This window comes from Pelodiscus sinensis, chromosome 2 (genome assembly GCF_049634645.1).
Source record: "Pelodiscus sinensis isolate JC-2024 chromosome 2, ASM4963464v1, whole genome shotgun sequence".
NCBI lineage: Eukaryota > Metazoa > Chordata > Testudines > Trionychidae > Pelodiscus > Pelodiscus sinensis.
Genome location: NC_134712.1, coordinates 84,648,436 through 84,674,310, shown reverse-complemented (window position 1 = coordinate 84,674,310; position 25,875 = coordinate 84,648,436). Strand labels below are relative to the sequence as shown.

The 25,875-nt window shown below is 39.3% G+C and overlaps 1 protein-coding gene across 1 annotated transcript in view; it reads right to left on the bottom strand.

Annotated features, from left to right (window-relative positions):
• Positions 1-1,219: 1,219 nt before the first annotated feature.
• RAB12 (RAB12, member RAS oncogene family) overlaps positions 1,220-25,875 on the bottom strand; it is a 39,422-nt gene continuing 14,766 nt past the window's right edge. Inside the window, exons 2-6 of the mRNA XM_075920964.1 lie at positions 21,282-21,342; positions 8,614-8,752; positions 7,967-8,056; positions 6,303-6,407; positions 1,220-2,744 (exon numbers count right to left, since the gene is read on the bottom strand). Of these exons, the coding sequence (XP_075777079.1) occupies positions 2,631-2,744; positions 6,303-6,407; positions 7,967-8,056; positions 8,614-8,752; positions 21,282-21,342 (509 nt within the window). The 3' untranslated portion in view covers positions 1,220-2,630. The remainder of the gene's footprint in view (positions 2,745-6,302; positions 6,408-7,966; positions 8,057-8,613; positions 8,753-21,281; positions 21,343-25,875) is intronic.

The following is a 25,875-nucleotide window of genomic DNA, read 5'->3' as shown; positions in this document are numbered from 1 at the left end:
CAAATTAAAGCTGGTCTAGCCAGAGAGAAGTCTGAAGGAGAAAATTAGGGATGTTTAGCTGGTTCCTGGCTTCTCTTCCCTATTTCCTACTTGGGATACCCAGGTAGTTGTGTAAGAGAGGGGAGCAGTACTTTCTTAGTTGCTCTCAGCTAGGCTTAGGCAGAAACAATTAAGCGTCCATCAATTTTATTCTCCCTCCTCTCCAATGCAACAGCCAGCCAGAGGATTGACTGAGTAGAGCCCAGCACAGATACAAAATTTTGTATCAGCATCTGTAGCCACAACATTGAGCTGCGGTTATCTGCATCTGCGGATATAAAGCGGATAGCCGTGGATTTGTAGAGCTGTACTACTGAGCATCTAGAGCAGGGAAGGGACAGCAGCTGCTCAGAAGGCTGCTGACTCACAGAAGTGTTCCTAAAGCTGCAGAGGAAATGGAAGGAGGCAGTTTCCTTTTTGTCCTCTGTGTAATAATTGGGTTAATGCAAACCGTTTAAAAATCACCGTCAAAAGATCAGGAAACATTTTCAACTAATAAATACAAATTCTTATTACAGTTACCGTCAATTGTCATAATTGGGAAAGCCCTATATTCAAATGTCTCCATAACGTAAGAAACAATAGCAAGTAATTACAAGATAAAAAAGCTTATCTAAGTTAGTTTTCTTAATTTTTATTAAATTCAAAAAACTGCAGAAAAATTCACAACAAATTTCTAAATACAGGTAAAAACAAGTCAGTTGAAATAATTGTCGTCAAGTTAAAACTTCTTTTTCCTTCTTTGCTATTGCCCACAGTACCATCAGAAATCCTACAAATGTTATAGAAAATGGTGGATTTCATCTGTCAGTATTGAAACAAACCACAAGTTCACTATGTAATACCAGCTACCTGTTTAGGCAAAGGTTGCTGAAGATGCAAGTACAATTTTCAACCAGGCTTCCTTAGTTTGTTAGTTGAAGCTGTATGTTACAAAGATGCATTTCTGACACAGTATTGTGTGCAGAATGGAATATCTTATTCAGCAGCTCTAAGATCCAATGGGCAATGTACAAATTACCATCAATTATTCTGATTGCTTTTTTCCTTTCACAGAGCTCATGAGAAACTGGCATACATTATTTTGTCTGTGTAAATGTTCAAGGTGGAATAATGGCAAAAATCGTAAGATATTTCAGATATCAGAAAATAAAGTAGTGATAAGCTATCTTTTGCAAAAAAAACAAAAACAAAAAAAAACAAAAAAAAACTGCTTTATGTGTGTGTCCCCATGGGTCATAAATAATTTTGCTACTGCCTGCCAGGATATCATGAAAAGCAGTCACGTGCCATTACAGGATATCAATTTGGCTAGTCATTCCAATAGTGCAGTATTCAAGACAAGCTATTAATGTTTTGCCTGTCTTGAAAAATAAAATGTCAATGATGAGAATCGGACCTTTATAAAGGATTTTTTTTAAAAGTTCAATATCACTGCTTTTTTTCCTTTTGTACACTATCACATATATTAGCCATTTTAATAACAGGTGCAGTTCCACTGTCATTCATAAATACAAAATTTTATTTGCTTTTCATTAGTTTAGAAAGACCACAATGCTTTTCAATACCACAACATTCAGGACACGCCAAGTTATTCGAATATGTAACTACTGATTTACCACAGCTAAACTAAACAGTGCATTTTAATAAAAGATATACCAAAGATATAGTTCACAAATTCATTATCAGACAAAAATCCAACACAGTATATGCTTGACGGGAATAATTTCCACCATTAGGGGGGAAAAAATTCATAATGTCTTCCCCACCCACCCAGATGTTCAGACAAATACATATATATATATTCATTCCCCCAACACAGGAAAATGTATTAAATTCCTTTTAAAAAGAATATGTCTAGGACAACAGCATTGCTTTCCATATCATCTTTTTTAGAATTCAAAATACATCTCCATTTTTACTTAGTCAATAATTCTTACAATGTAGCTTATGTTTAAGCAGAAAATTAACTGTGTGAATTGACACTGCACCCTTAGAATTGCACCAAATGTGATGTCTTAACACATGAAGTAATGGCCTACTATTCAACATAATAAATAATAAAACAGACCACTAGAAATTACTGGTAGCTTTGCTGTAGATCTAGTCAACAGAAGATGCTACAGCTCCACCTGACTCCCTAAAAAAAATCTTCTGAATATATTAAAGGCAACAACACAGGTTATGGAAGCTTTGTACATAAATTTTTGCTTAAAAAAAAAATCTTTAAAATAGATAGCAAAGCACCATATACTTATCTTCATACAAGAAGAGCTTCTGCTTGCCTGTTTATAATAACAAGTATAGATTTAATTTCTTCTCCTTGACTGGGAGTGTAGTGTGGCAGTTCCATTTATACTGTACAATATTTATAACACTACAGCAATAAATGAAATATGCTATTTTTGGGAAAAGGGGAAATATTTAACTGTTGTAACTGAATCCTACACAGGACTGTATATTTGCATATTTACAATTTAGTGTGTAGCTTTGACTTGGGGAAAAAAGTGCAACATGAAACTGCCAAATGATTGTAGTGCAGAGTAGTACAGACACTTTCTTCTCTCTTCCAGTCTGTAGGAAACAACAAGTCAACAGCAACGGACATGTGGTCTTGGCGGAGGCAGTTCAGGTGGGATTTCTGGCTCTGGTTGCAAGGATAATATACTGTTGGACAACTCATTCCTCATAATATCCAGAGGCATCTTAAAAAACAAACAAACACCAAGTCTATAAATGATTACCTTCAGTGAACTCTTTATTAGTTCATTTCAACTAAAAAGCTCAGCTAAAATATTAGCATAAGGACGCCAACACCAAAAAATAGCAGTAGAAAAAGTTACAAAGCAGTGTTAAAAACAGTCTCACTTACTTACTTACTGTGTTAACAGGCAGAAGCACAGAATAATTTATATATTATGAAGGAAATGCACTTAATTTGGGGTGAAGTTTCCATGTGGCCACTTTGTCACTAATAGAGAATGTATTTAAAAGTTTTTAATATACCAGAAGCTTTATCCATGTGAAGCAGTGTGCAATTTATTAAACATAATGCTAAAAGAACAACTCAAATATGTGGAACTTCTAACTTTGCCTCAAATTCAGGTGGCCTTGGGCAAATAATTTAGTCTCCCTGTTTCCATATCTGTAAAATGGAGATATTTGCCTACATCTCAGGGTAAGGATTAATTTTTCTATAGCTCTTTCAGAAGTGGTAAACAATACTGCAGGCCACCTGTAAGGAAGTGTGCATGTCAGACTGCATGGATAAATATTCAAGATCACAAATAATTCTGTCATTTAAAGAGATACACTAAAACAGATATATATAAAACAAAGTTGTTGCCTGCTAGTGTTAATGTAGTGGCTCAGTCTTTTAATAATCGTTGAATACAAATGAGGCTCTCTCTTACAGAGAAAGACTAAATGCTTGCATTGTTTTACAGCACCTGAAACTTTCTGTCAAGGTGACCATAATTTTTACAATACAGCTTCCAGTGATTTACTCTGATAATACCAATGCTCATTTATATAACACTGCTCAGCTAGGATTGCACGGCCCTATATAAACATAGGTAGCTGTTATAGCCATTGTACAGACAGGCAAAGGCACCAAAAGGTTAAAAGACTCATCCTATCAATAATGCAAAGTTAGCAGTGAACAGAAGACAGGGGCTCTCTATTCCCCTGGCCTCTACTCAGGGGCTCCTCTATTGGCCCGTGGACCACCTGACTCAATGCAAATCTTTCCGCAGACCACCAGTTCCTAGTGAAATTTCACCATTAATTACATAATTACACCTGAGCCATATCGCTAGTGCTGCAGCTAGAGGAATGGTTTAATTTAAATTATTAAACAGATTAAACATTTTAACTTTGTGTTAGTTTATCAAAACTTCGTTTTAAATAAAGTAAAATATTAACTTATGTCCAACAGGAAAAGGTTTCAATGTTTTCTTTATTTATGGCAGGGGTGGGGAATCTTTTATTGGTCAGAGGCCACTGATCCACACACACACAAAAAAAATCAGTTGGGGATCACACAAGGGAGAAGTAAAAAAACTCCTCCAAAAAAACCCCAGCCTTCCCTGATGTGGCCCCCCAACTGTGACACCCCATTCCTCTGGCACTCCAGCCTGACCGGGTGAAGGGAAAGGACAGGGAGGACTGAGGTTCAGGGCTTCCTATAGGCCAGATTAACTTTTCTTGGGTTCTGGAGTTAGTGGATTTTGTGGACCGCCTTAGGCTCTGGCGTGGGGGCAAAAACAAGGGATTCAGTGTGCGGGATAGGGCTGCCAGCAAGTGGGAAAAGGATGGGGGTGCAGAATCTAGGCAAGAGGTAGGGTGCAGAAGCAAGCTGTCTGGTCAGGGGGAGGAAGCAAGAGCAAGGGTGGGTGCAGTATATAGCCAAGAAGGAGGTGCAGGAGGGGGCTTAGGGTACAGCATCTGGCTAACAGGGAAGGGGGGTGCAAGAGCAGGCTCGGGGGAGGGTGTCTGGCCAAAAGGGAGTGTGCAGGAGCAAGGGAGGGTGCAGAGTGTGGTGAGGAAGGAGGGTGCATGAGCGGACTGGTGGAAAGGTACAGGAGCAAGGGAAGGTGTAGAAGTAAGCTGGGGGTGCAAGGTCTTGGCAAGGCGGAGGAAGGTGAGTGAGGGGGATTGCAGTGTAGGGGTCTGGGCATGAGGTGGGATACTTTTCTGGCTTCACGCTCCCATTGGCCTGTGGTTTGTAGAGAGCTGCTCTCCTGTAAGGCTGTGCTACTGGTAGTAGGAATTGTCCCATAATATATTGCTACCAGAAGTAGCACAATCCTACAGGATATGGTTTCTAAACAGAAAACCAAATGTTTAGAATTGCTACCCATTTCAGTGCTGGCGGGCTCCTCTGTTGTCCTTTGCACTGCTTTTTGCTTATGGCAACTCAAATGGTACCTTGTCAGCACAGGAAATCTTGAGATTCCAGAATTTTTCATGGTGGGACAGAGCAAGCCAGGGAGTGGGGTGCATTGGGCACAATGCAATTCAGAAGCATTCCTTGGTTTACACCAGCTCTTTGGTGAGGGATGAAGGTGGGGGACAGAGTCCCCTAGTAACCCCACTCCTTCTGGATGCACCCCCCAACCTCCCGGGGAGACAGGCAGCCCACTCCCCTAGCTTCTGGGGCAGTCCCGCTCTGCACAGCTGCCCTACTGAGTGGCCCTCCCCGTCTCGGAAACAAAGCTGCTTGCACCGCTGAGCAGAAGGCAGGATGGACAGGTCCCACGGGGGAAGGCCTTCAGGCTCCTCTAGATGTTTCCCCAGCCCTGTGACTTCCAGGGCTTTGCAGCAGCTGGCGTGGCTCCTTCCCCGGGCAGTGGAGCCCATGGGCAGATGCCAGCTGCTGGAAAGCCCTAGAAGCAGCAGGGCTGGGGAAACATACAGAGGAGCCTGAAGGCCTTTGCCCCATAGGAAGGCGGTGGAGCCCATGGGCAGATGCCATGGCACTGGGCGGGGAGACAGATGCTGATCTCCAGTCTAGCAGAGACGGCTTTCTGCAGGTGGGGCTGGATGCTGGGCTACGGCAGTGCAGTACACAGGCTGCTGCTTCCCCACTGGGTGCTGCCAAAACGGCCGCCCAGGTAGCACGGGACAATGGCAGCCATGGGGAAAGCCTTGCTGCCATTCCCCGAGCGGGGTGTGTGGGAGCTTGGCCCTCACTCCTCTCCCACACAGCGGGGAGGCAGTGCAGGCTCCCCGCCTCATGGGGGAAAACGGGGGGCTGAGCTCGAGCCACAAACCATGTGGGAGATAGCTGCAGACCGCCCTTTGAGAACCACTGCTCTAGACTCTGGACCATGCTATAGACAACTCTGTTCTGTGTATATCAGGGCTGCTTCTCTCTCTTGCTAGTTGAGATGCTGTGTACCCAGGTATGTGTGTTCCATAGCCCTTTGTAGCTCTTATCTCTCATTTCAATGTAAGGATGAGCATATCTTTCTGCTTTGCCCTAAGGTAGTTTCCCAAATAAGTCCCAATTAATGTATGGCAATAAATGGAAATAGTCAGCTATTGAACTCTGGTCTAAAATGAAGTTACTGTCTAAAGTACACACAAAAATTTCAACTGCAGTGCAGTGTGCAGCTATAGTTGAAGGTTAGCAGATGGTCAAGTGACATCTTGACCCCCTTCAAGTGAAGTAAAAATTTTACTTGCCCTGTGTGCGCTGAACAAATACTGGTACCAGAAGTAGTTAAATATAGTCCCAATCTCTACTGTTCATGTTTTACCTTTTTCAGGATGTCATCTACAAGTTTCAGAAATATTTCATCCACATTAAAATTATCCTTGGCACTTGCTTCACAAAACCGCATCCCAGTTATTTGCTGGGCAAACTGATGGGGAAAAAAAAAAGTAACTACATGAAGCTGGATTTATTTTAAGAGATTAAAAGAAAAACTACTTGACAAAATCTGAGCAAAACTTTATCTAGTACATATTAGATACATGAGTCAACTTCAGTTCTGCAAGTTAATTTTTCTCTTTACATTTAAGTTGTCTTTTAACACGTTCTTTTAATTAGTCTACCATGTTAAGATGAAATCAAGAAATAACGGGAAAACAAATCATGTATTTAATAGGGCTGTCAAGCGATTAAAAATTTTAATCGTGATTAATCACGTGCAACTCCCCTTTGAAACGCTGCAGCAGCGCTTCCAAGGGGCAGCGCAAGGCAGAGCCCAGGGTCAGCTGGAGTCCCCATGCTCGTGCTGCCCCTTTGAAGTGCCAGAGCAGGCACTTCAAAAAGGCAGTGCAGCATTAACGCCTGCTAATTTTTTTCATGCATTAATCCTGTCCTGCGTTAATCGCAGGCATTAACACAGGTCAACTGACAGCCCCAGTATTTAACAAAAAGATAAATGTTAGCTCAACTATGAAACCAGACATATGTGCTAAATACACAGATCAGTTCATACATTTATGTTTGTTTTGCTGTATTTCTTTTCCTTTGCTTTTAGATAAAGTTGATGCTCCTGAAAATGAGTAAATAGCGGCACTAAAAATGTCAGGCATAATGCAAGCACATATACGCTGTGGAAGGAGCTTGCCAGTAAAAACCCCAGGGCTGCAGTTCCATCTCATTCCACAAAGGATTTCAAAACTGAGGGAATTTGTTCTGAATTGGAATGAAATAAAATTTTGAAACAGCAAAATTCTCTGAAGTGGAATACCTGTCACCACTCAGCTCTAAATAATTCAAAAAGAAAATGGCAAAGCAATCAGGGACTCCATGCCTTGGAACACCATGCCTACTCCACTCTTATTCTACTCCCCATCCATGCAGAAAACATATGCAACATCAAGTGAAAGCACACTAGAGAACGCATTTGCAAAATTTTAATTAGAAGATGCTCAGTAAAGAGTACCCTTTTTACTTTGTTTTTATGTAAGTTAGTGGTGAACTACAAAGATATTTTGAATATTAGTGAAAATCAGGTGAGTTCACCTATATTTCTTTGTACTGAAGAAAATGCTGTTATTTGAGTCTGGGGGAGAAATGGATCATGATCACTTTAACAGATTAGTAGGTATGTAATGATCCAGGTAAGGATCATTGTACGTGCAACACCAAGAAGAGACCTTGCTGTGGGTATTTGCTCATTGCAGGGTAATACAACTGTTACTTTTAAATGAACACCAGATTAGAAAAAGAGGTTTCTCCTTTTTACCTAACTTTTCCCCCAAATTGTATTTTTCAAGGAGCATGTAATTCTACTCAATGCTTGCATGGTTTGGATTTTCTACAATCATTAGAAATATTGCATACTTGAAAAAGATTCACCATACCCAAAACCTACAGCTGTATGATCTTCACAATTTCAATATGAACCCACAGCCACCTTTTTTCACCCTCACTAAAGGATGTTAATGATTCGATTCCTTCTGCTCTCACCTTTTCTCCCTGCTGTCGAGAAATCTCTCTGTCAACTTCACAGTCCAACTTATTTCCAACGAGTAGAAGCTCTGCATCTTCCGAGGCATACTGAATACAGAAAAATAAGGTGTTTCTAATTAACTACATCCACAAATAATATTAATACACAGTGCTGGTAAAAATAAATTGAGTCACTTATGTAACTGCACGAGTTCTGTATCAAAGCTCTGTACAAACATCTCAAGGATATATACATGGTTTTCCAGTGCACGTCTAGGTGCCCAAATCTATGCACATTTCTGACTACACTGATAACAATTTTAGTTCACAGAAGTCAGCGGAAAATAGGGATGTTAAAGTGCATGTAATTAAGTAATCATATAACTGCTTGGTTACAAGCAGAATGAGATGTGACTCCCTGGCAGCCGGTTTACACAGCTACACTTTCACATCCTTAGTGGAAGACAGCCATTTTTGCATTAGAAAAAACACACAAAAATTAAATGCTTGCTAAACAAATGAATGAAAATCTATAGCAAAATAGATTAAAAATTTGTTTTTAATCTTCTAAGGTTTTATTTCAAAAGCTTACTGTAAAAATGTAATTTAATAGTGTCCCTTTCATACATACTGTATTTTCTATTTTAAGAGAAACTGGAGCCTACCTTATCTATCATTTTCATCCATTTTGGTAAATCATCAAATGTCTCCTTCTTGGTGATATCATACACCAATATGATTCCCTTGGCACTTCTGTAATAAGCTGAGGTAATGCTGTTGAATCTCTCCTGGCCTGCCGTGTCCCTAAGGAGCAGCAGTAAACATTGGTGGAAGTATTTTATCAGTTCACAAAACAGACTAGTCTAGCTTGCATTTTAATTGGAAAAAAAAAATCATGCATTCTGCAGGCATATTCCATATTTTCCGTTTCCTTCTACAAATATTAATTTCAGAAATCACCAGGTAAGCCAGGTTAACACCTACATCAGAAGAAATAAATTCTTTATCAGACCTAATTGTCCCACACTGACTTCACTGAGAAAGGCTAGGCCACCAATCAGTTTTACATGTCCTTGAGAATGGAGTTGTCCAATGAAAACAGATCAACAAATGAAAAGAAAAATCAAATATTTCCTTGAAGAGTGAACAAAAGAAAAGGATGCATGCTCATCAAGCTAACATTGTTGGACTTTGTACTATAAAAGCAGCAATGTGCACATCAATAAGATTGAAAGCATTCATATTAACCAAAAAATTAAGCCATGTTTTTAAAATCAATGCAGAAGAGAATTGCAGAAATTATTTATAAAAAGTAAGCCAGTAACATGAGGATGCATGACAGTACTAAGGTATACATATGGTTGAGTACACTGCGAGCCTGAAAGCCAAGTTTAAATTCTGAAGTGTTCACTTATTTTGAGTGTGGAGATGGTGCACATCCACTGACAGCACTACCTCATAGTCAGGATAGGGTTGGTAGGTTGTCTCCCCATTGAAACAGTCATGTGTTTCAGTGCCCTCCCATCCCAGGGTTTCCAGTCCTCTCCTTCAGCATTGGGACTTTGGGGACTGGGTTCTTGAACAGTCAACATCTTTTCCAGATGGCCTCTCATCCTACATAATCCTCTTGAGGTGGATATGGAAGCCTGGATCAACCTTCTTCATCAGGCTTCAGTCCAGGGCCCAATGGGGGGGCAGCTTCACTTGGGGTACAACATAGTTCTGCCGCACCCTGCCTCTCCTCCAATCCCACTTCCTACACTAATCAGTGAATTAATCACTTCAATGTAATCTCTGATTTGCACTCTGAATCACCTGATTCTTCTTTGTACATTTGCAAAGATCTGTGCTATCAGATCTGGGCAATGTGCTCCTGGGCAGTACTTTCCCCTTTGAGCATCTGTCTGCTCCCTTCCACTGCCTGCTTTTAAGCTGCTCCACCCCTCTTTTTTAAAGCCCTGCCTACAGCTTGTGCAGGCATGTTTAGATGGAGCTGCCTAGGCCCTGAGCTGGTCCTTAGCCCTCTGCTTTCCAGTGTGGTGTTTGAATACCACACCATAGTGTACACAACTTGAAACACCTATGGCCTTGCTCTCAAAAGGAGGTGGGGGTAGGTAACATGCCCAGCAGCAGTACTTCTATATCAAGTTTATGTGTTTGTATAGTCAAGACTCAAGGTGTTTTTCCTGCTTTGAGCCATTTTCCACCATATTACCAAAAAGCCTGCTCAGAGCAGACTGTTCATGGCAAGTTGATTAAAAAAAACCCTGAAACTTGTCTACCCCTCAACTTTCATTTTTTCTAGTGCTATTACTGGAAAGTACTTTATAAAATGCTTTAATATTTTCGAGGCTTAGATGTTTCAACAGGGATCTCCAAAAATTATTTTTAATGTTTAATACTAGAGCTGGTCAAAAACACAAACTCTTCTTGTGACAAGTTTTTAATTTAAAAAAATGTGAATTATTTTGTAGAAAGATTCTTAGAGTCTCCATGAGAAGCTTCCAAACAATTTAAAATATGCAAATTTATAAAATGTCACTTCACTTAGAAATTTCATATGGGAAAACAACCAACATTTCCCCCTGTGAAAAATTTAAATTTTGATGAAATTATATTATCCAAGGAAAGAGAAGGTGACTTCCAGCATGAAAATCTATAAGGAACTCTATTTTAGTACTCGGGCACTGCATGACTTAATTATGATATGCCTTAAAGAACAAAGTGTTTTTGGAGTACTGCAAAGAGCCAGGCTCACAAGATCAAACTTGCTGTCTGGGAGAAAGTAATTTGTATTTATCTACAGCATACTCACAGGACATACATTTGTAGAGAAAACTGCCTCTCCTCTACCCAGTCTGAATCAAAATCTCCATGGATCACACTTACAGCTAACAGGTAATTCGGCATTAATGCTGAGACAAGTCAAACCCTGGCCTTTCTTCTGCAATTGCCATGATACCAGTTATCAACTCTGCAGATTGTTTTATTTTTCACAATTCTTGGTATATCCTCTGAAGTTGAGGCTTTAGTGGACAGTCATCTGCATCATGAAACTGATATATTATGATGACCAGTATTTTGCAGCTGGAGAATGGGACTATAAATATATAACAGTGAGGGGGAAAAAACAATTCTGTGTTCTACCGTCTCTATTTCTATCTTCTGATTAAAAAAACCCTTGAAATTTACTCACACCAAACTTTGGTACTCTGCAAGAAGCAAAAACATATTTCCTGTTTAGTTCCAGTGCTACATGAGACTACCTCTATATATCTAATTAGGTGCTTTCTTTTCACTGATGAGGCATTTTAATGAAAGCAATGCAAATGCTCTACATTCTACAGCTGAAATTACATACAAATATTATTCATCACTATAGCAGTTTATTTTCTCTTCACTTATCTTATTACCAGGGTAAAAATTATTTTTCACAAAGTCCCTGTGATATTTCAATATGGGAAACTTTAAAATGCCAATAAAGATGGTTAAATGTCCACATATGGAATACACTGTCTTGATGCTTATGAAGAGATTTGTTCAAATGACTTGTGTAGAATTGCATCTGTCATGGAAATCCCTTTAATTCCATCACTTTGAACGCCAAACATGATAGAGGTGGGAGGGCAGGAATGCAACAGAGAAATATTATTTTTACTATAACTGGTTAGAGCTGGTGGCTGATAATAACTGGCAAAAGATAAGATTTCCTGTTCGGTTAAGATATGGTGTTTGTGGTAGAACACTCTCCTGCTAGTTTTGAGTGGTTCTAAAAATCCAATTTTTTTTTTTTAAATCATAGCTTGTAGAACAACTACACTGAATCACTTAAACCAAATAGTTGCGTGTTCTCTCTCTTCTAGTCATCTCAAAAGGTATTTTCTCCCTTAACTGAACATGGAGCTCCTGCTCTATCAATCCTTTAATTCTATACACTCAAGAGTTAGATAAAAGGTGATCCAGGAGAACCGTATAAATATATCAGTTCTTGGTCCTGCCATGAGGGCAGGAGACTGGACTTGATGATGTCTCAGGGGCCCTTCCAGTTCTAGTATTCTATGATTCGCCAAACACACACACACACACACACACACACACACACACACACACACACACACACACACACACACACACACACACACACACACACACACACACACACACACACACACACACACACACACACACACACACACACACACACACACACACACACACACACACACACACAAAACCTTCAAGCTCCAAGGAACTAAAATGATGGCAAGAGGAAAGAGGTTAACTAATAAAACTAGGCCCTCAGAAACCATTATTCTAATAATTAGCACAATGATGAAAAACAAACACAATTCTGTGCCAAAGCCCAGAATCAAGAAGGTAAATACACACATCTATCTTTAAGCACATAAATAAAACTACATGTTTAAAGTTAGGCATGTAAGTAAGTCCCTTGCTGAATCAGGCTTACAAAAAAAAAAAACCCCAATAGTGGCATTTAATTATTTGTTGAATTTTGGTCTATTTCAGTAATTGTATCTTGAATTAGCAAGAATTCATGTGCCAACATTGGATGCCAACATTTCAAAATCAACAAAGGTGAAAGAAATTAACTACGTCCATTTTATTAATTTTACAGGGAATTTACAGAGAAATAATTCTAGTTTCAAGTATAGCAAAAGTAGAATACTTTTAACATATCCATAAGTACTGTGTTTCTAAAGCATTCTGCAAAATAATTCTTTCATCCTTTACTTTAGTGTTCACTTTCCTAGTCGAGATCAGGGACTACTGAACTCACTGACTATTTAATAAGCTAAAGATATAATAATTTGAGTACAAAGAAGGGGAAGTTACACCCCATCATTTAATTCGGGGTGTTTCTGAAGTATTGGCACGAGCCCATTCACATGCAGGAAAAACATGTACTGTGGAAGAAAAACACAATTAAGATAAATAAGATTATATGCAAGTTATGGAGTTAGATAAGTGAAATCTAGGTTTCCACAAGTGTGATGGATTTCTGCAGTTCCCTTGATGAAAAAATCTAAGTTCTTTATTAAATTATATTATGTATTATATGTTATTAAATCCCTTACTAAAATTGAGATTTTATAAAAATACTCAAGATGCAATAAGTTTAGAAGATTGCCTAAAGTCCAGAGGAAATTCTAAAATTCTGAAAGATCCCAAATGCCAGCTGGTGATATTATACTTAACACGAGAAAATGATTTATCAGGATACTCTGTATACCTAAAATTTCAGGGTATACAAAGTCTGCAAGCACGATAAAAAAAACCTAGAATGTTTCATTTATCATGAATAGCCATAAAGATACATTTATGAGTCAGTTATGATGTGTTGGAACAATTCAGTTTTGTTTTGCTGTTCTCATCCATATTATATTCCAATCAGAAAGGGAACTAACATATGGCAAAATAAATAAGCTATTTATTATTTTAGTCTGAAGGACCATCAAACCATCCATGGGCAGTGGCAATAAGCCATTAACATGATAAATTCCCAATTCCTAACATTACTTATTTATTAATATTATGCAATATAATAAACAACAATTGCTAGATCTCAGTTACAATATCTTAAAATTCCAAAACAGACTAAGTCTAGAGTTCAGTTATTGAAGCTAAACCAAAGTCCAAACTGCCATATATTTATAGTCTCTTGTGATAAGCTTGAATGTGGGCTGCAGGTTTTCACATAACAAAGTAGTCTTGAATTAAGCTTAGTTTGTTGAACATCCTGAGGCATTCTGGATGTCAAATATTACTTTTACATCTATGATACTTATATATTTAGCACAGATTGCTATTGCAAACAGCTAAGTAAATTATTTGTTGTCCCTATTATTTTATATTTTTAAGGAATTTACTTGCTGTACTTTCCAATGTTATGTTTTGTCTACATAATGCTACTTCTTCACTTCCAACTGCTCATCCAAAACTAAGAAGTTGTGTGAATGGGAAACATGTTTTTATTTCTTTTCCAACATGCAATCACAAACATGTATTGTAAGATTATTCCTTAACTGATTTTTCAAATAAAGAATCCACCAATCCACATTGTCTTTCTGCTTAATGACATAAAAATGAGGGACACAATGAAAATGAGATATCATACAAGAGAAAATTTAAAACATAAAACCAATCTCCAAATGCTGTTAAGATTCTGATTTCTTTCCCTTATATATTCCTTACTGTAACATACACAATGATTTAAAAGTGTAAATCAGTTTGTGTTAGGAAAAGCCTGAAAGTCTTAATTTAGATGTAATGGTCAGACAACTGTTTTTTGTTTTAATACAAATGCACTCCATGTACAGTAAACTTCCGATAATCCGGCACCTTTAGGACCCAGGGGGTGCTGGATTATCAGATATGCCGGACTATTGGAAAGGGGGGTTATAAGGGGTCTGGGGTGGGGTGGGGGAGAATGGGGGTGCGGCGCTGCAGGACCAACCCGGCAGCACCCCAGCTGCTCTGCCCCGGGCTTCCCCGAGTCAGCCGCAGGTCAGTTTCTGCCGGGTTGGTCCCGCAGCGCTGAAGGGCAGCGTTACAGGACCAACCCAGCAGCACCCCAGCTGCTCTGCCCCAGGCGTCCCCAAGTCAGCCGCTGCAGAAACTGACCTGTGGCTGACTCGGGGAAGCCCGGGGCAGAGCAGCTCCAATTATCCGGCTGCCTGGAGCACTTCCGGGTTCCAGGTGGTGCCAGACTAGCAGGAGTGCCGGACCACTGGATGCCGGACAACTGGAGTTTTACTGTACATGACAAACATATGAAAATGTTTGTCTTTTTGAGTTGAAGCCAAGTTAAATTTTTTTGGAATGGTGGTAAAGGATGGTAATGGAAGAAGGAAGCAATTTAAACCAAAGTAAAAATGGGCTTCAGAATCCTTCTTTTGGGTGATGAAAAAGAAAAATCTTTAGCTAGAGAAAATTTTTGAAGGGGGGTTATTGGATTTGTATGAAAACAAAGAAAACTTTCTTTTTTTCCAAGGGTATGTCTACACAGCAAAGTAATTTTGGAATAATGGCCGTTATTCCAAAATAGCTATGCGAGCGTCTACACAGCCATTCCATTATTTCAAAATAACAAGCGTCTTATTCCGAAATCTGTAAAGCTCATTCTATGAAGAATAATGCCTATTCTGAAATAGCTATTTTGAAATAAGGTGTTTGTAGACGCTCCACTGCTGGTATTTCAAAATAGCACCTCACCTTCCTCTACAGCGCCTCCTGGGGCTCTAAATCGAGATAGCACATCCACATTAAATTTGAGGCTTCCTTGTAGTGTAGACATGCTATTTTGAAATAAGCTATTTCAGAATAACTATCCTGGAATAGCTTGTTTCAAAATTGATGTGCAGTGCAGAGGTAGCCCAAAGGAGCATCTCCTTCCCCCAAAACCCAGAATAGGCAGAAAAGTTTTAATTATGATACATCATAGTATGCTAATTTTCAGAACTACTAAACTCTGAGAGCAGCATTTTGAAGTATTTTCAGCACATGGTTTCACTATAGGGTTGTCCATAAGTTTTTTGATGACAGTTTTCCAGTCAAAAGAGACTGATTTAACAGAATCAACACAGATTGCATCAATTCAATCAAAAACTTATGGAATCTAATCTGTTGGAAAACTGCTTGGTTTTTTTCCAGTTCGCTCACTCACCTACCTGGCTTGACAGCTGCCTAAATACCCTGTTTTTCACCTAGCCAGCTTTCAGGCTTTCCAGCTTCTTGGGCTGCCTAGAAACCAGCTTGCCTGGTACCTAGGCAGCCAGAGACTCTTCGCCAACATGGACAGCCAGAAATCTGAAAAATTAGGTCATTGAACTATATTACTTTACATGTCACTCAATTTTTTTTTAAAATCCTTTTAAAATAGACACACGCAACCATAAATATTTTCATGGGAAGAAATTTCTGATTTTCATCTTCCAGCCAGTCCTGTTTCTCTATCTTACACATCCACTTGCTGAAGCCAATACTTATGGTCAAGATAAGGAATATGAAATGGCAGGTTACAAAGTGTTTAATAATGATATCTTACCTGGGCTTTGTGGAAAGAGAGAAAAAAATATTTAAATTTACATCTGGGATGAAAGAACTATATGGTGTGGCACATGTGGATGTACAGATAGGTGTTATGGATAAAACTATGCAAATCAAAAGTTAAACTATATCAAGAAAAGTTTCTTAAATTTAGATTGCGAGTTCTTCAAGGTGGGGATCTTGCTGTGTTTGTGCATGGGACCCTGATTGAGTGTTTCATGCCTTCAGCCCCCAACATCTTAGCCTCTGGACTTGCCTTCCGAGAGAAGTGACGAAAGCCCTACAGATCCAATGGAACTGGTAGCCTGATCCTTTCTATATCAAGACCCCATTTTCAGTTGCTTATAATTTTGCCAAAGCAACCACCTGGGATAATATTTTCTATACTGGGTATCTGCCCAGGTTGAACTTTTTCAGTTACGTTTCAGCTAATATGAGTCAAATACTGGGTTGAACCATTGGGTTGGGTGGAAATGTTAAAAAAATTCATACAGCTATTTCAGTGTTTCTCAAAGTGGTCCACGAAACCAACTCCCCTGGGCTGCAAATGGAAAAACGGAGTCAATAGAAACCACGAGGCTCTACGGCCACGGTACCAGTAAGTAAACAAACCAGTGCTGCCAGTTAACAGGTTTCTCTGAAGTAGTTTCGCAGACCACTTTGAGAAACACTGAGCTAATTAACTGATGAACTCCAGTGTCAACTGCAGCAGAAAAATTAAATGTTGCTGATTTGGTGAAAACCTGCCCAAATCTGACAAGTTAGTCTGCAAATGCTTAGTAGAAACATGTAGAATTTGACAACTAAATTCCCAGAAGGTTTCATTTGCACTGGGCATGCTCCATCTCCTCACAGCATTTGTGCACTGACTGGATTACACATAACACTGGATAAACTGAGTGTGTTGCAGTGCAGGATTGCAAGAACAGAGCCGTATTTGCCCTGTAACTGCTCCTTTTAAGGGGGGCCACTACAGTTTCAGGCACCAGAAATGAAAGCAGGGAGATATTCTTCTGCACTCTGCTCATGCCTAGAAAGGAAGAAAAGAAGAGGAGGAGGATACAGTTTGAGTGGGATGCAGGAAGTGAGGAAAACAGACAAAACTCCTCAGTCTTCACATTTTTCAGCTATCAGCAAATCGCTCTGAAACCCACTGGCAAAGGGTGTATGTCTGCCTCTAATGCCTGATCCACATTCAACCTAATACTGCTACAAGTGACTCCATACAGCCAAGTGGCAGAGGGCTATGCAGTAGATCTGAAGATCTGAATCCAGTGAGAACCTAAGTTAGAGGTCAACATGATTCCACATGATGAAACTTTTATTTTTCTATTTTTTTAAATGTAGAAAATTATATTTAAAACCTCTATGCTAAAAGAACATGAAGATTGCAAAGCCAAACATTCAAAATTAAGGTGGCTTGTATTTTGAAGAGAAATTTATTAAAACTTGTGAAGCACTTAGGATATGTCTACCCTGCACAGCTACCCCGTGTCTACACAAGCTGCCCATTATTTCAAAATATTTTTTGAAATAACAAGCATGCTATTTCGCCATCCCGGTAAACCTCGTTGCCTGTGGGCTAAGGAATGGCTCAAAATAGCACGTTATTTCAAAATTTGTGTAGATGCATCAAATTTCAAAATAAGCTATTTCAAAACAGATTTCAAATAAGCATAGCATTGCGTATCTTATTTCAAGTTTAGAGTGCTGTGTAGACACACCTTGAGAGGGCCACAGAAACCCCCAAAATAAAATTAATAATTCTTTACTCAGTTTGGAAGCAGTGCATTAACAAAGCCTGTGGCCGTGCACAATACAAGGAAGATAGGCAATGTATGGGGGGCATTAGGGATGTAAGTGAGCAGCTGACTACTCATCTAGCCTAGCTTATTGGGTAGTTGAATTGACTAAGTCGCTCTCCCCATCCCCCGCTTTGCTGCCTCTGATACAGAGGCAGGAAGGGAGAGGAACAGGCGCCAACGCTGGGGGAAGCCAGCTTAAAAGCTGGTTCCCCCAAGCACCATCTCTGCGATGCCGCTTCCTCTCCCCCCGCACTGAGGCCTCTACCCTGTTCATGGTGATCTGGGCTGGCCGCGGGCAGAGGCTGCTCCAGCAGCAGCTCCTGTTCGCAGTCAGCCCCCATGAATAGAGGCTGCTCTAGCAACAGCCCCTGTTTGTGGCGGCCTGGGCTGGCTGTGAGCAGAGGCTGCTCAGCAGCAGCTCCTGTCCACAGGGGGTTTCAACTCCCCACCAGGACCCCTTGCAGACAGGGGCTGCGGACCTGGTGCGAGCTGGGAACGACCAATCCCACCTCAGTCAGATCCAGGACTGCTGCGGCTCTGCATTTTAAAACGTAGTAAGAGCCAGGTGGCTCATACTACATTTAAATTGCAGAGCCATGGCGGACCCAGCTTGCGCCACTCTGGGACTCCACCCACTGTGGCTCCGCAGTTTTAATGTAGTAGTAACTAGCTGCCTGCACGCCCAGCTCCTACCACATTTAAACTGCAGAGCCACAGCGGAGGTAGGTTCTGGACCTGCGTGAGCCAGGACAGAGTGCCTTCTCTTATTGACTAATCATGTAGTCAGTAAAAATTTTATCAACATCAGTGGTCCCCAACCGTTTTGGGTAGCCATGGCGCCCACGGGTACCACATTAGGGACCCCTGGACTACATGATTAGTTAATTACCCGCCTCTTAACATCCTTAGAAGGCATGCAAGGTCACATGCCCTCCCCTCAGATTTCTGCCTTCCATTGAACAATAACTAAATGTTTCAAGGGAGACCCATTCAGAGAGGTCCTTGCAGACTTTTCCCCATAGGGCAAAGCCTTGGGCTGCCTCTTGCCAGGCGGCACAGCAAGAGGAGGCAGCAGCTTCCCCTCATCATGCAGTGCCTCCTAGAGGGTTGAAGTTGCAGGAGAGCTAGATGTGGACTAAGACTCTCCACCCCCTGCTGTAGGAGACATCTTTTCCTTCCTTGCTGATGGAGTCCCAACACTTCCCACTGCCTACTTTCAGACCACCCTGGTGCCTATTCTCAGGGCAGGAGCTGTTCTCCTACTTCTAGAGCAGGGGCTCTGTACAAGGAAAACTATCCCCACTGCACTACCCTGGAGCTTACCCTGCCTTCCATTTAGCTACAGCTTCTAAAATGAGTGTGTGTAGGGTTGGTTGGATGAAGGTGGCAACCCCTTCCTAACCCGCGCTGCAAGGGATTGGCTTGAGTCATCTGACATTACTGCATCGCTCCCTTGAACATTCCTTCACACCTTCCCAGGGGAGCACGCCCCACAGTCTGGAAATCTCTATTCTAGATTCAGAACCCCTCATTAAATTTATCAATAGTCATGTATTGCCTCTGCTACCAATTCACTGTGTGTCAATCACATAATTAGAGACCATATCATAATGTATATAAGGGAGCCCCACTCTGCACTTTTAATGTTCTTGTAATATAGGTTTTTAGTGCAATATCTAAACAGACAGGCAAATCACTCAAGGATGCGTTTTAGGAAAATCTGTACATTTATCTTATCTTTTTGCTAATATAACATGTTTTCCAACATGATTTCATAAGTATGCCCAAAGATTGATATATTGTTTTTAAGTAAGGGTTAATTACATCAAAGACATTTTAACAAGAATCAACAAGACAGACACTTTGGGACCACATATATTGATGGTTCTTTGTAACAACTGACATATAATGGCATTAATTCAGATATTTAAAACCATTTATTTAATTTCTACCATTTATTTAAATTATATGTGAAAGGACCATTTTAGGCATTCCTCAGCAACTGAGTAAGGGCCACACTTGAATATCCCTCAAAGTTTGTTTTTTAATTATATTTCTAAGCAAAAGTCAGCAAAGATATTCTTAATAAACGTGAATGTGGGAATGATAAGTAGTTTAAGGATCTGACAAAAATGGATGCTATAAAACATCTATACAACATTAAAAACACATCTGACAAGCTATATACATTTCACATTCAGTGCTACAATAATATCTTGACAAAAAAATTTGCATTACCTCTGTCAGCTTCAGTAGGCCCTGGCTAACAATGCTGGCTCAACCACCAGCTCTGTAGTCATAGGTTTCCAAACAGGGACGCAGATGAGGGATGAAGACATGCCAGTAATATTCAAGTGTTAGATGACTGATGATACCAAAGATGCAGCAGCAGTTAACTCAGAGGGAAGCAAGACAAACACATGGTGCAACAAACAGAGTTGATGGTGACCTGCCAAGAGGCGTTAGTAAGCTAAACTCACTTCATCTACATAATTAAAAATGAAGTACTACCAGACCATCTCATGGTGTCATTTCAACAACCAATATGCTTTGATTTGCTTTTTCTATAGGTTGTTAGAATCTAACAACTGATCTCTAATGCCAATTATGCGTCAAGCACTGTTAATACACAAAAGCTATTAGATAATTTATAGGATTAGAATCTACATGAACATAGCTGGTTTACTCTCTCCTAACCATGATGTGTATCATGCTATTGTGCATCATAAGGGACCTCTCAAGACTAACAATTCCTAGCAGAATGTACTATATTAATCATCATTGATAAATAATCTCTTGTGCAATCATTACCAAGAAGTATATAACATTCCCCTGTGCAGCCCAAACTGAATTTTCACAGTAGGACATTAATACTGTATCTGTTAACATACACTTTTTTGTTTGTAATTAAGCATTTTGCTAGTAATTACACTGTTACATGTAATGTCACAGAAACAGCACCCACCACATGAAATTTCTGATAAAGAGCTCAGAAAAGGCTAAACAGATTCATTTACTCTAACATGGCAGTTCTCTCTCAAGTGATTTCCATATGAGTGAATGAAATTGAAACTAGAGGCATTTTCCTTCCTTTCTGGTAGCTTCTTTTATTTACTATGAAGAAAGTGGATGATCATCTTTATAACTTTTGGGTATTCGGGTCTGTGGTTTTTTTATTTTTATACTATCTTCTTAAATAGCTGATTTTGTTTAAATAAGAAACATATGTCTGTAACATATGCATATTTGTATCAGCACAGTAATAGTACATTTACTACATCATCCATCATCCCCACTCTCGCTCTTTAAAAAAAAAAGGCTAACAGATTTGTAAGGGAAGGAGCAGAAGGATAAGAGCTAAACCAGCTTATAACAATTAATCATATTAAACAAGCATATTGATCCATGCCAGAAACACAAAAATTAAAACATACTGCTGGTTGCATTCTTGTTTTACTTACCAGATTTGTAATCTAATTTTCTTTCCTCTTAGCTCTACTGTTTTGATTTTAAAATCAACACCTATAAATAAAATACAGTAAACAAAAAGAAAAGGAGGAATAAGAAGCAAAAGCAATGAGGGTGTAATTTTAAATGATTTTTTCTACCTGTGCATGTGTGTTATACTAATATATTCACAACACTTGAATAAATAGGGATGTATTCCACTTTGGGCCAGCAGGGGGCAGGGAGGAATTAGAGTTATTTCATATTATCTGACCTATTCAGCCCAACCATTGTTGAAAATGCTTTTCAAGCTACACAATATTGTCATTAGTAGTTCTAATGACACAACAGGAAGAAAATAAGGTATGATAATTTACCTTCCCTCTACACTGTTTGCCGGGAACATCCAAGCTCTAATTATGATCATCACCAACTCCTCCCATCTCATGAACACAATCAACCTTTCTCCCTCAGTTTTGCTGTCTGTAAAATGGGAATGCTTTGCAGCTATTTCCAAGCATGGATATTTAGTATCTGTAATGCACTCTGAAGATGAACATGCTCTGTGATTTTACCCTGGCATTGTACCTAGTTTAAATTAACATCATTAGCTTTTCAATGAGTATTTCTGTTATAAATTTGATAGGTTGCAGATATTGCCAAACTCTGAAATATGGCTTCTCATACATTCTTTTATGCAGGAACATATCTGGAAATGAAATATAAAAAAAAATATCGCTTCGGATGAGTGAAAATACTCCAGTTTCAATTTTATGTTGTGACATTATGAAGAGGTTAATTAGAAATTTCTATGGGTGATCTCATCAACTTGAAAGATTAGTACTTTAATATTATAGTGGTTATATGGCCAAATGGTCTAATGTTATCCAAAATATCTGTCAATTTATAGAATGCACACTACATATTACTTAATGATAAATCCACGCAAGACATTCATATGCAAAGGTAAAATTTAAGTTGATAGAAAAATCACAGGCAATTGACAACATAAAAATGCCCCAGAAAGCCACAAAACCCAAGCACACAAGGATACCTTATCAGCTAATTGAAGTGCCAATATACTTAATGTTTCAGGATATTTTACACACATTTGTTTGTCAGTTTGAGTCCCATTCTCTTAACATTATTTTTATATTTTACTTTAAATATTATTCTTAAATTCTTCCTATCACACACACACACACACACACACACACACACACACACACACACACACACAATACTACTACATTTAAGAGAAAGAAAAGACAGGATGGGATGGTTCAGACTAATACAATTAAACTTTCACAGAAATGTAGAAGTATACTTTGTCGGAAACTCCTCACACCCCATTACTTCACATATCAGTGTAAGCCGGTATGGTAAGAGCAATACATACAAGAGATAAAATATTTTGGAAAGTTGTTTTTCTAAAGATTGCACGTGCTAACGTCCAAGCGTATAGCTCATAGTGCTTGGTAGAAGAATGGACTATAAAACTTTTATTAATAAAATCTAAATTTGGCCCTTTGATTTTATAAGACTTGGCTTCTACACACACCAAAATATTTTAATGTTGGTTTTCATGACTAATGGTATAAAACATGGCAAATTTGAAACATATTCTAAAATTAGGAGCTTTGTTTAAAGGCTGCTCTACGCTATCAACATAGCAGTCTACCTACTGTTGCAGAACAGGGAGCCCAAATATAATTAGTTAACCAAAGTTTAATATACAAGGTTAAATTTCAAGAAATAAGTACCCCCTCAACCCTATTTAATCTAACTATTTTAGTCTGCCTAGGCTGAAAACCACATGATATCTATTTGCTTAAACAAAGAACACATATACATACATTTTTAATTTTTTTCATATTAAACTATGCACACAGCTAGACTACAGAACCAAGTAATATTGTTACTATTACCTTATACTTCCTCCTACCTCCTTCCAAATATTTGACACACTCACTGCATCTTACGATATATTGTAAAGCTCTTCAGAGCAAAGATGTGACTTCTTGTATTCACATCTAACAAAATGGACCCCAAATCTTCTTAGAGGTCCAGGGAACTATTGCAATAGAAGCAGTCAGGAATAAAATTAATTATAATATGCAGACTGAAATTTCAACAGACATTGTCAAATATTTTAGATCCTTTAGCTTTAGGGTTATTTTTAAAGGGGTTCTAAAAAATTCAGAATATTTTAATGAAACAATTAAAAAGTTATTTATTCTGCATTCCTGAAAACCTATTTATAACATTAATGTTAGAATTAAGTAAAAGAAAAGGAAACTTTGAAAAGGATCAATTTGACTATGCTGTCCAAAGTACGTGACGTACAAAAGGACATCAAGAATTTGTTTTTAAAGTGTTAGTAACACAGGTAAAAGCTGTTATAGGTTGGACCTCCTTGGTCCGGCACCCTTGGGTCCTGACCAGTCCTGGACGAGAGATTTTCCCGGACCAGGGAAGGTCATTTCTGGGCCCACCCCTTTCACCAGCCCTCCCAGCCATGGCCTCACTGCCAGCCTTCCAGCCGGCTTCCCCCTGCTGCTGGTCCCTCCGTGTGCAGGGCTCCTCTCCCCACCTAGGAAGCCCAGCTGCTGGACTCCATCCCTGCAGGACAGCCCCCGCGCTGGGCTCCAGTTGCACTACAGGGCGACAGCCCACTTGGGCTTCAGCCTTGGTCCCACCAGGCAACCGAACCGCTTGACGGTAGCAGGGCTGCCAGACTCCTGGTTGTGCTGCTGGGTGGCCCTGCTGCCTTCCAGTCTTGCCAGGCAATTTCACTGCTGGAATCCAGCCCCGTTGCCTCCCACCCCGTCACGTCCCCAGGGTCAGCATCGGTCATTAGCCCTATGGCTGGGTTTTCTGTTTCATTGCCACAGGGCAGCCCTGCTACTGGGCTCTAGTCCCGGCTGCAGGTTTCCCAGCCACCAGCCCTCCATGGGTACTCTCTTGTTCTGGGATATCCATGGTCCTAGTGGACCAGGAACATTGCTGGACCAGAGTGTCCAGGTTAAGAGAGGTTCAACCTATATTGTTTTTAAAGTAATTTCTCTTGGCAGTCCTCTTTAATCTGAAAAATGTAAGCATCCTAAGAATCATTATTTTGTTCGTAGAAAATAAAGGTGTTACAAAAATAATAGTTTTAAAATATTACAGAACTATACAAAGTTCTGATTCAAAAAACAAGGACATTTGGGCTAAATTTATCTGGAAATTTATCTACTCCCAATCCAATCATGTCACCTACACAACATTCTATTCACAACTCAACATTTGGTCAATTTTCTTTAAACTGAGTTCTTAATTTCAACATTCAGTGTTTCCCAGTACTAAGAAATGGAACAGGATATCAACTTTTTTGCCTAGCACTACAAGAATCTACCCATTTGCTTGAGTAGAAAAGGTGACCAGAAAGCTCAGACTGAGGGGCCAAATACTAGCTTAGTGTTTAGCATTCACACATGTAGCAGGGGCTGATCTGAATCACAAAGACAACAGTAGGAACACAGCTCTGCTGGCTGGTTCAAGTGCATCATATTTTCTAAATAGAAGCTTTGTAAGTTGAGGTCTTAAAGGAAACAAGTGATACGATGCTTCCAAGCATGATCTCCACAGCTGTTTTTCAAGAGCCAATGGGAGCCTTGCTAGCTCCCAAGTCTGTTATCTCAACTCACTCCTACAACCCTCAAAATGATGTGTAGACAAATATGGGGCTGCTTTTGTGGAATTTACATTAAAGCTCAAATCAGATGAGTCAGAAGCTTCCATTATCTTTCAGAATGTTTTTTTTAAAAATTTTGCAACCTCATCAATTTCTTAAATTCAAAAGTTACTTTGATACTTACTACAAGTGTTTTTACAATAAAAAGGTACTGAAAATGGTACCATATAAATCTGAACCAACTGTATAGCATATTTAAGCCAGAAAATCATATCTAGAGTCTATCAAAACACCCCTTCAAAGTGGAAGAATCTAACAACATCCATATGCAGTATTAAAGTACTAAACTATATACAAATATTTTGCATGGTCATCTCTGTAAAATTGCAAAACAGATTACATATCAGAAATTTAAAAACCAGTAATTGAAAGATCCAGTTGTCCACTAGTAAGGTATTCTTGACTTTGTACCTATTTACAAAGTGTCAGGTTGCCCATGGTCATTATGAAACAAACTAGATTAGGCTGCTTGATCAATGGCTGATGGGATAGCTTGACTATTCTTAGTCACCCAATGCAATGGTTGGTTCTAAAATGGATCAATGTTATAAAAACTGTTACCCCCAATTCTTGAGTTTAAGAAAAGCATTTTCCGCAAAATAAAAAGATAGTATCCTTCTACAGATATTTGTCATTGGAAAAATAAAAAGCTAACTCAGTTTTGCTCCAAAATTACAAACTTTTCAAAAAGTCATTGGTGAAAATTTAAAAATAGCTTTTCTGAAGACTAGGAATATTGCATCTCCTCTGCCTTTTAATCCTGAGTTTAGATTCCAACTGGTCAGTTTATCTGTAAAAGGGTAAAACTACACAGCAAATAAACAAATCACTATGACCATCTGAATACAAGTCCACCAGTGGATCACTTTAAG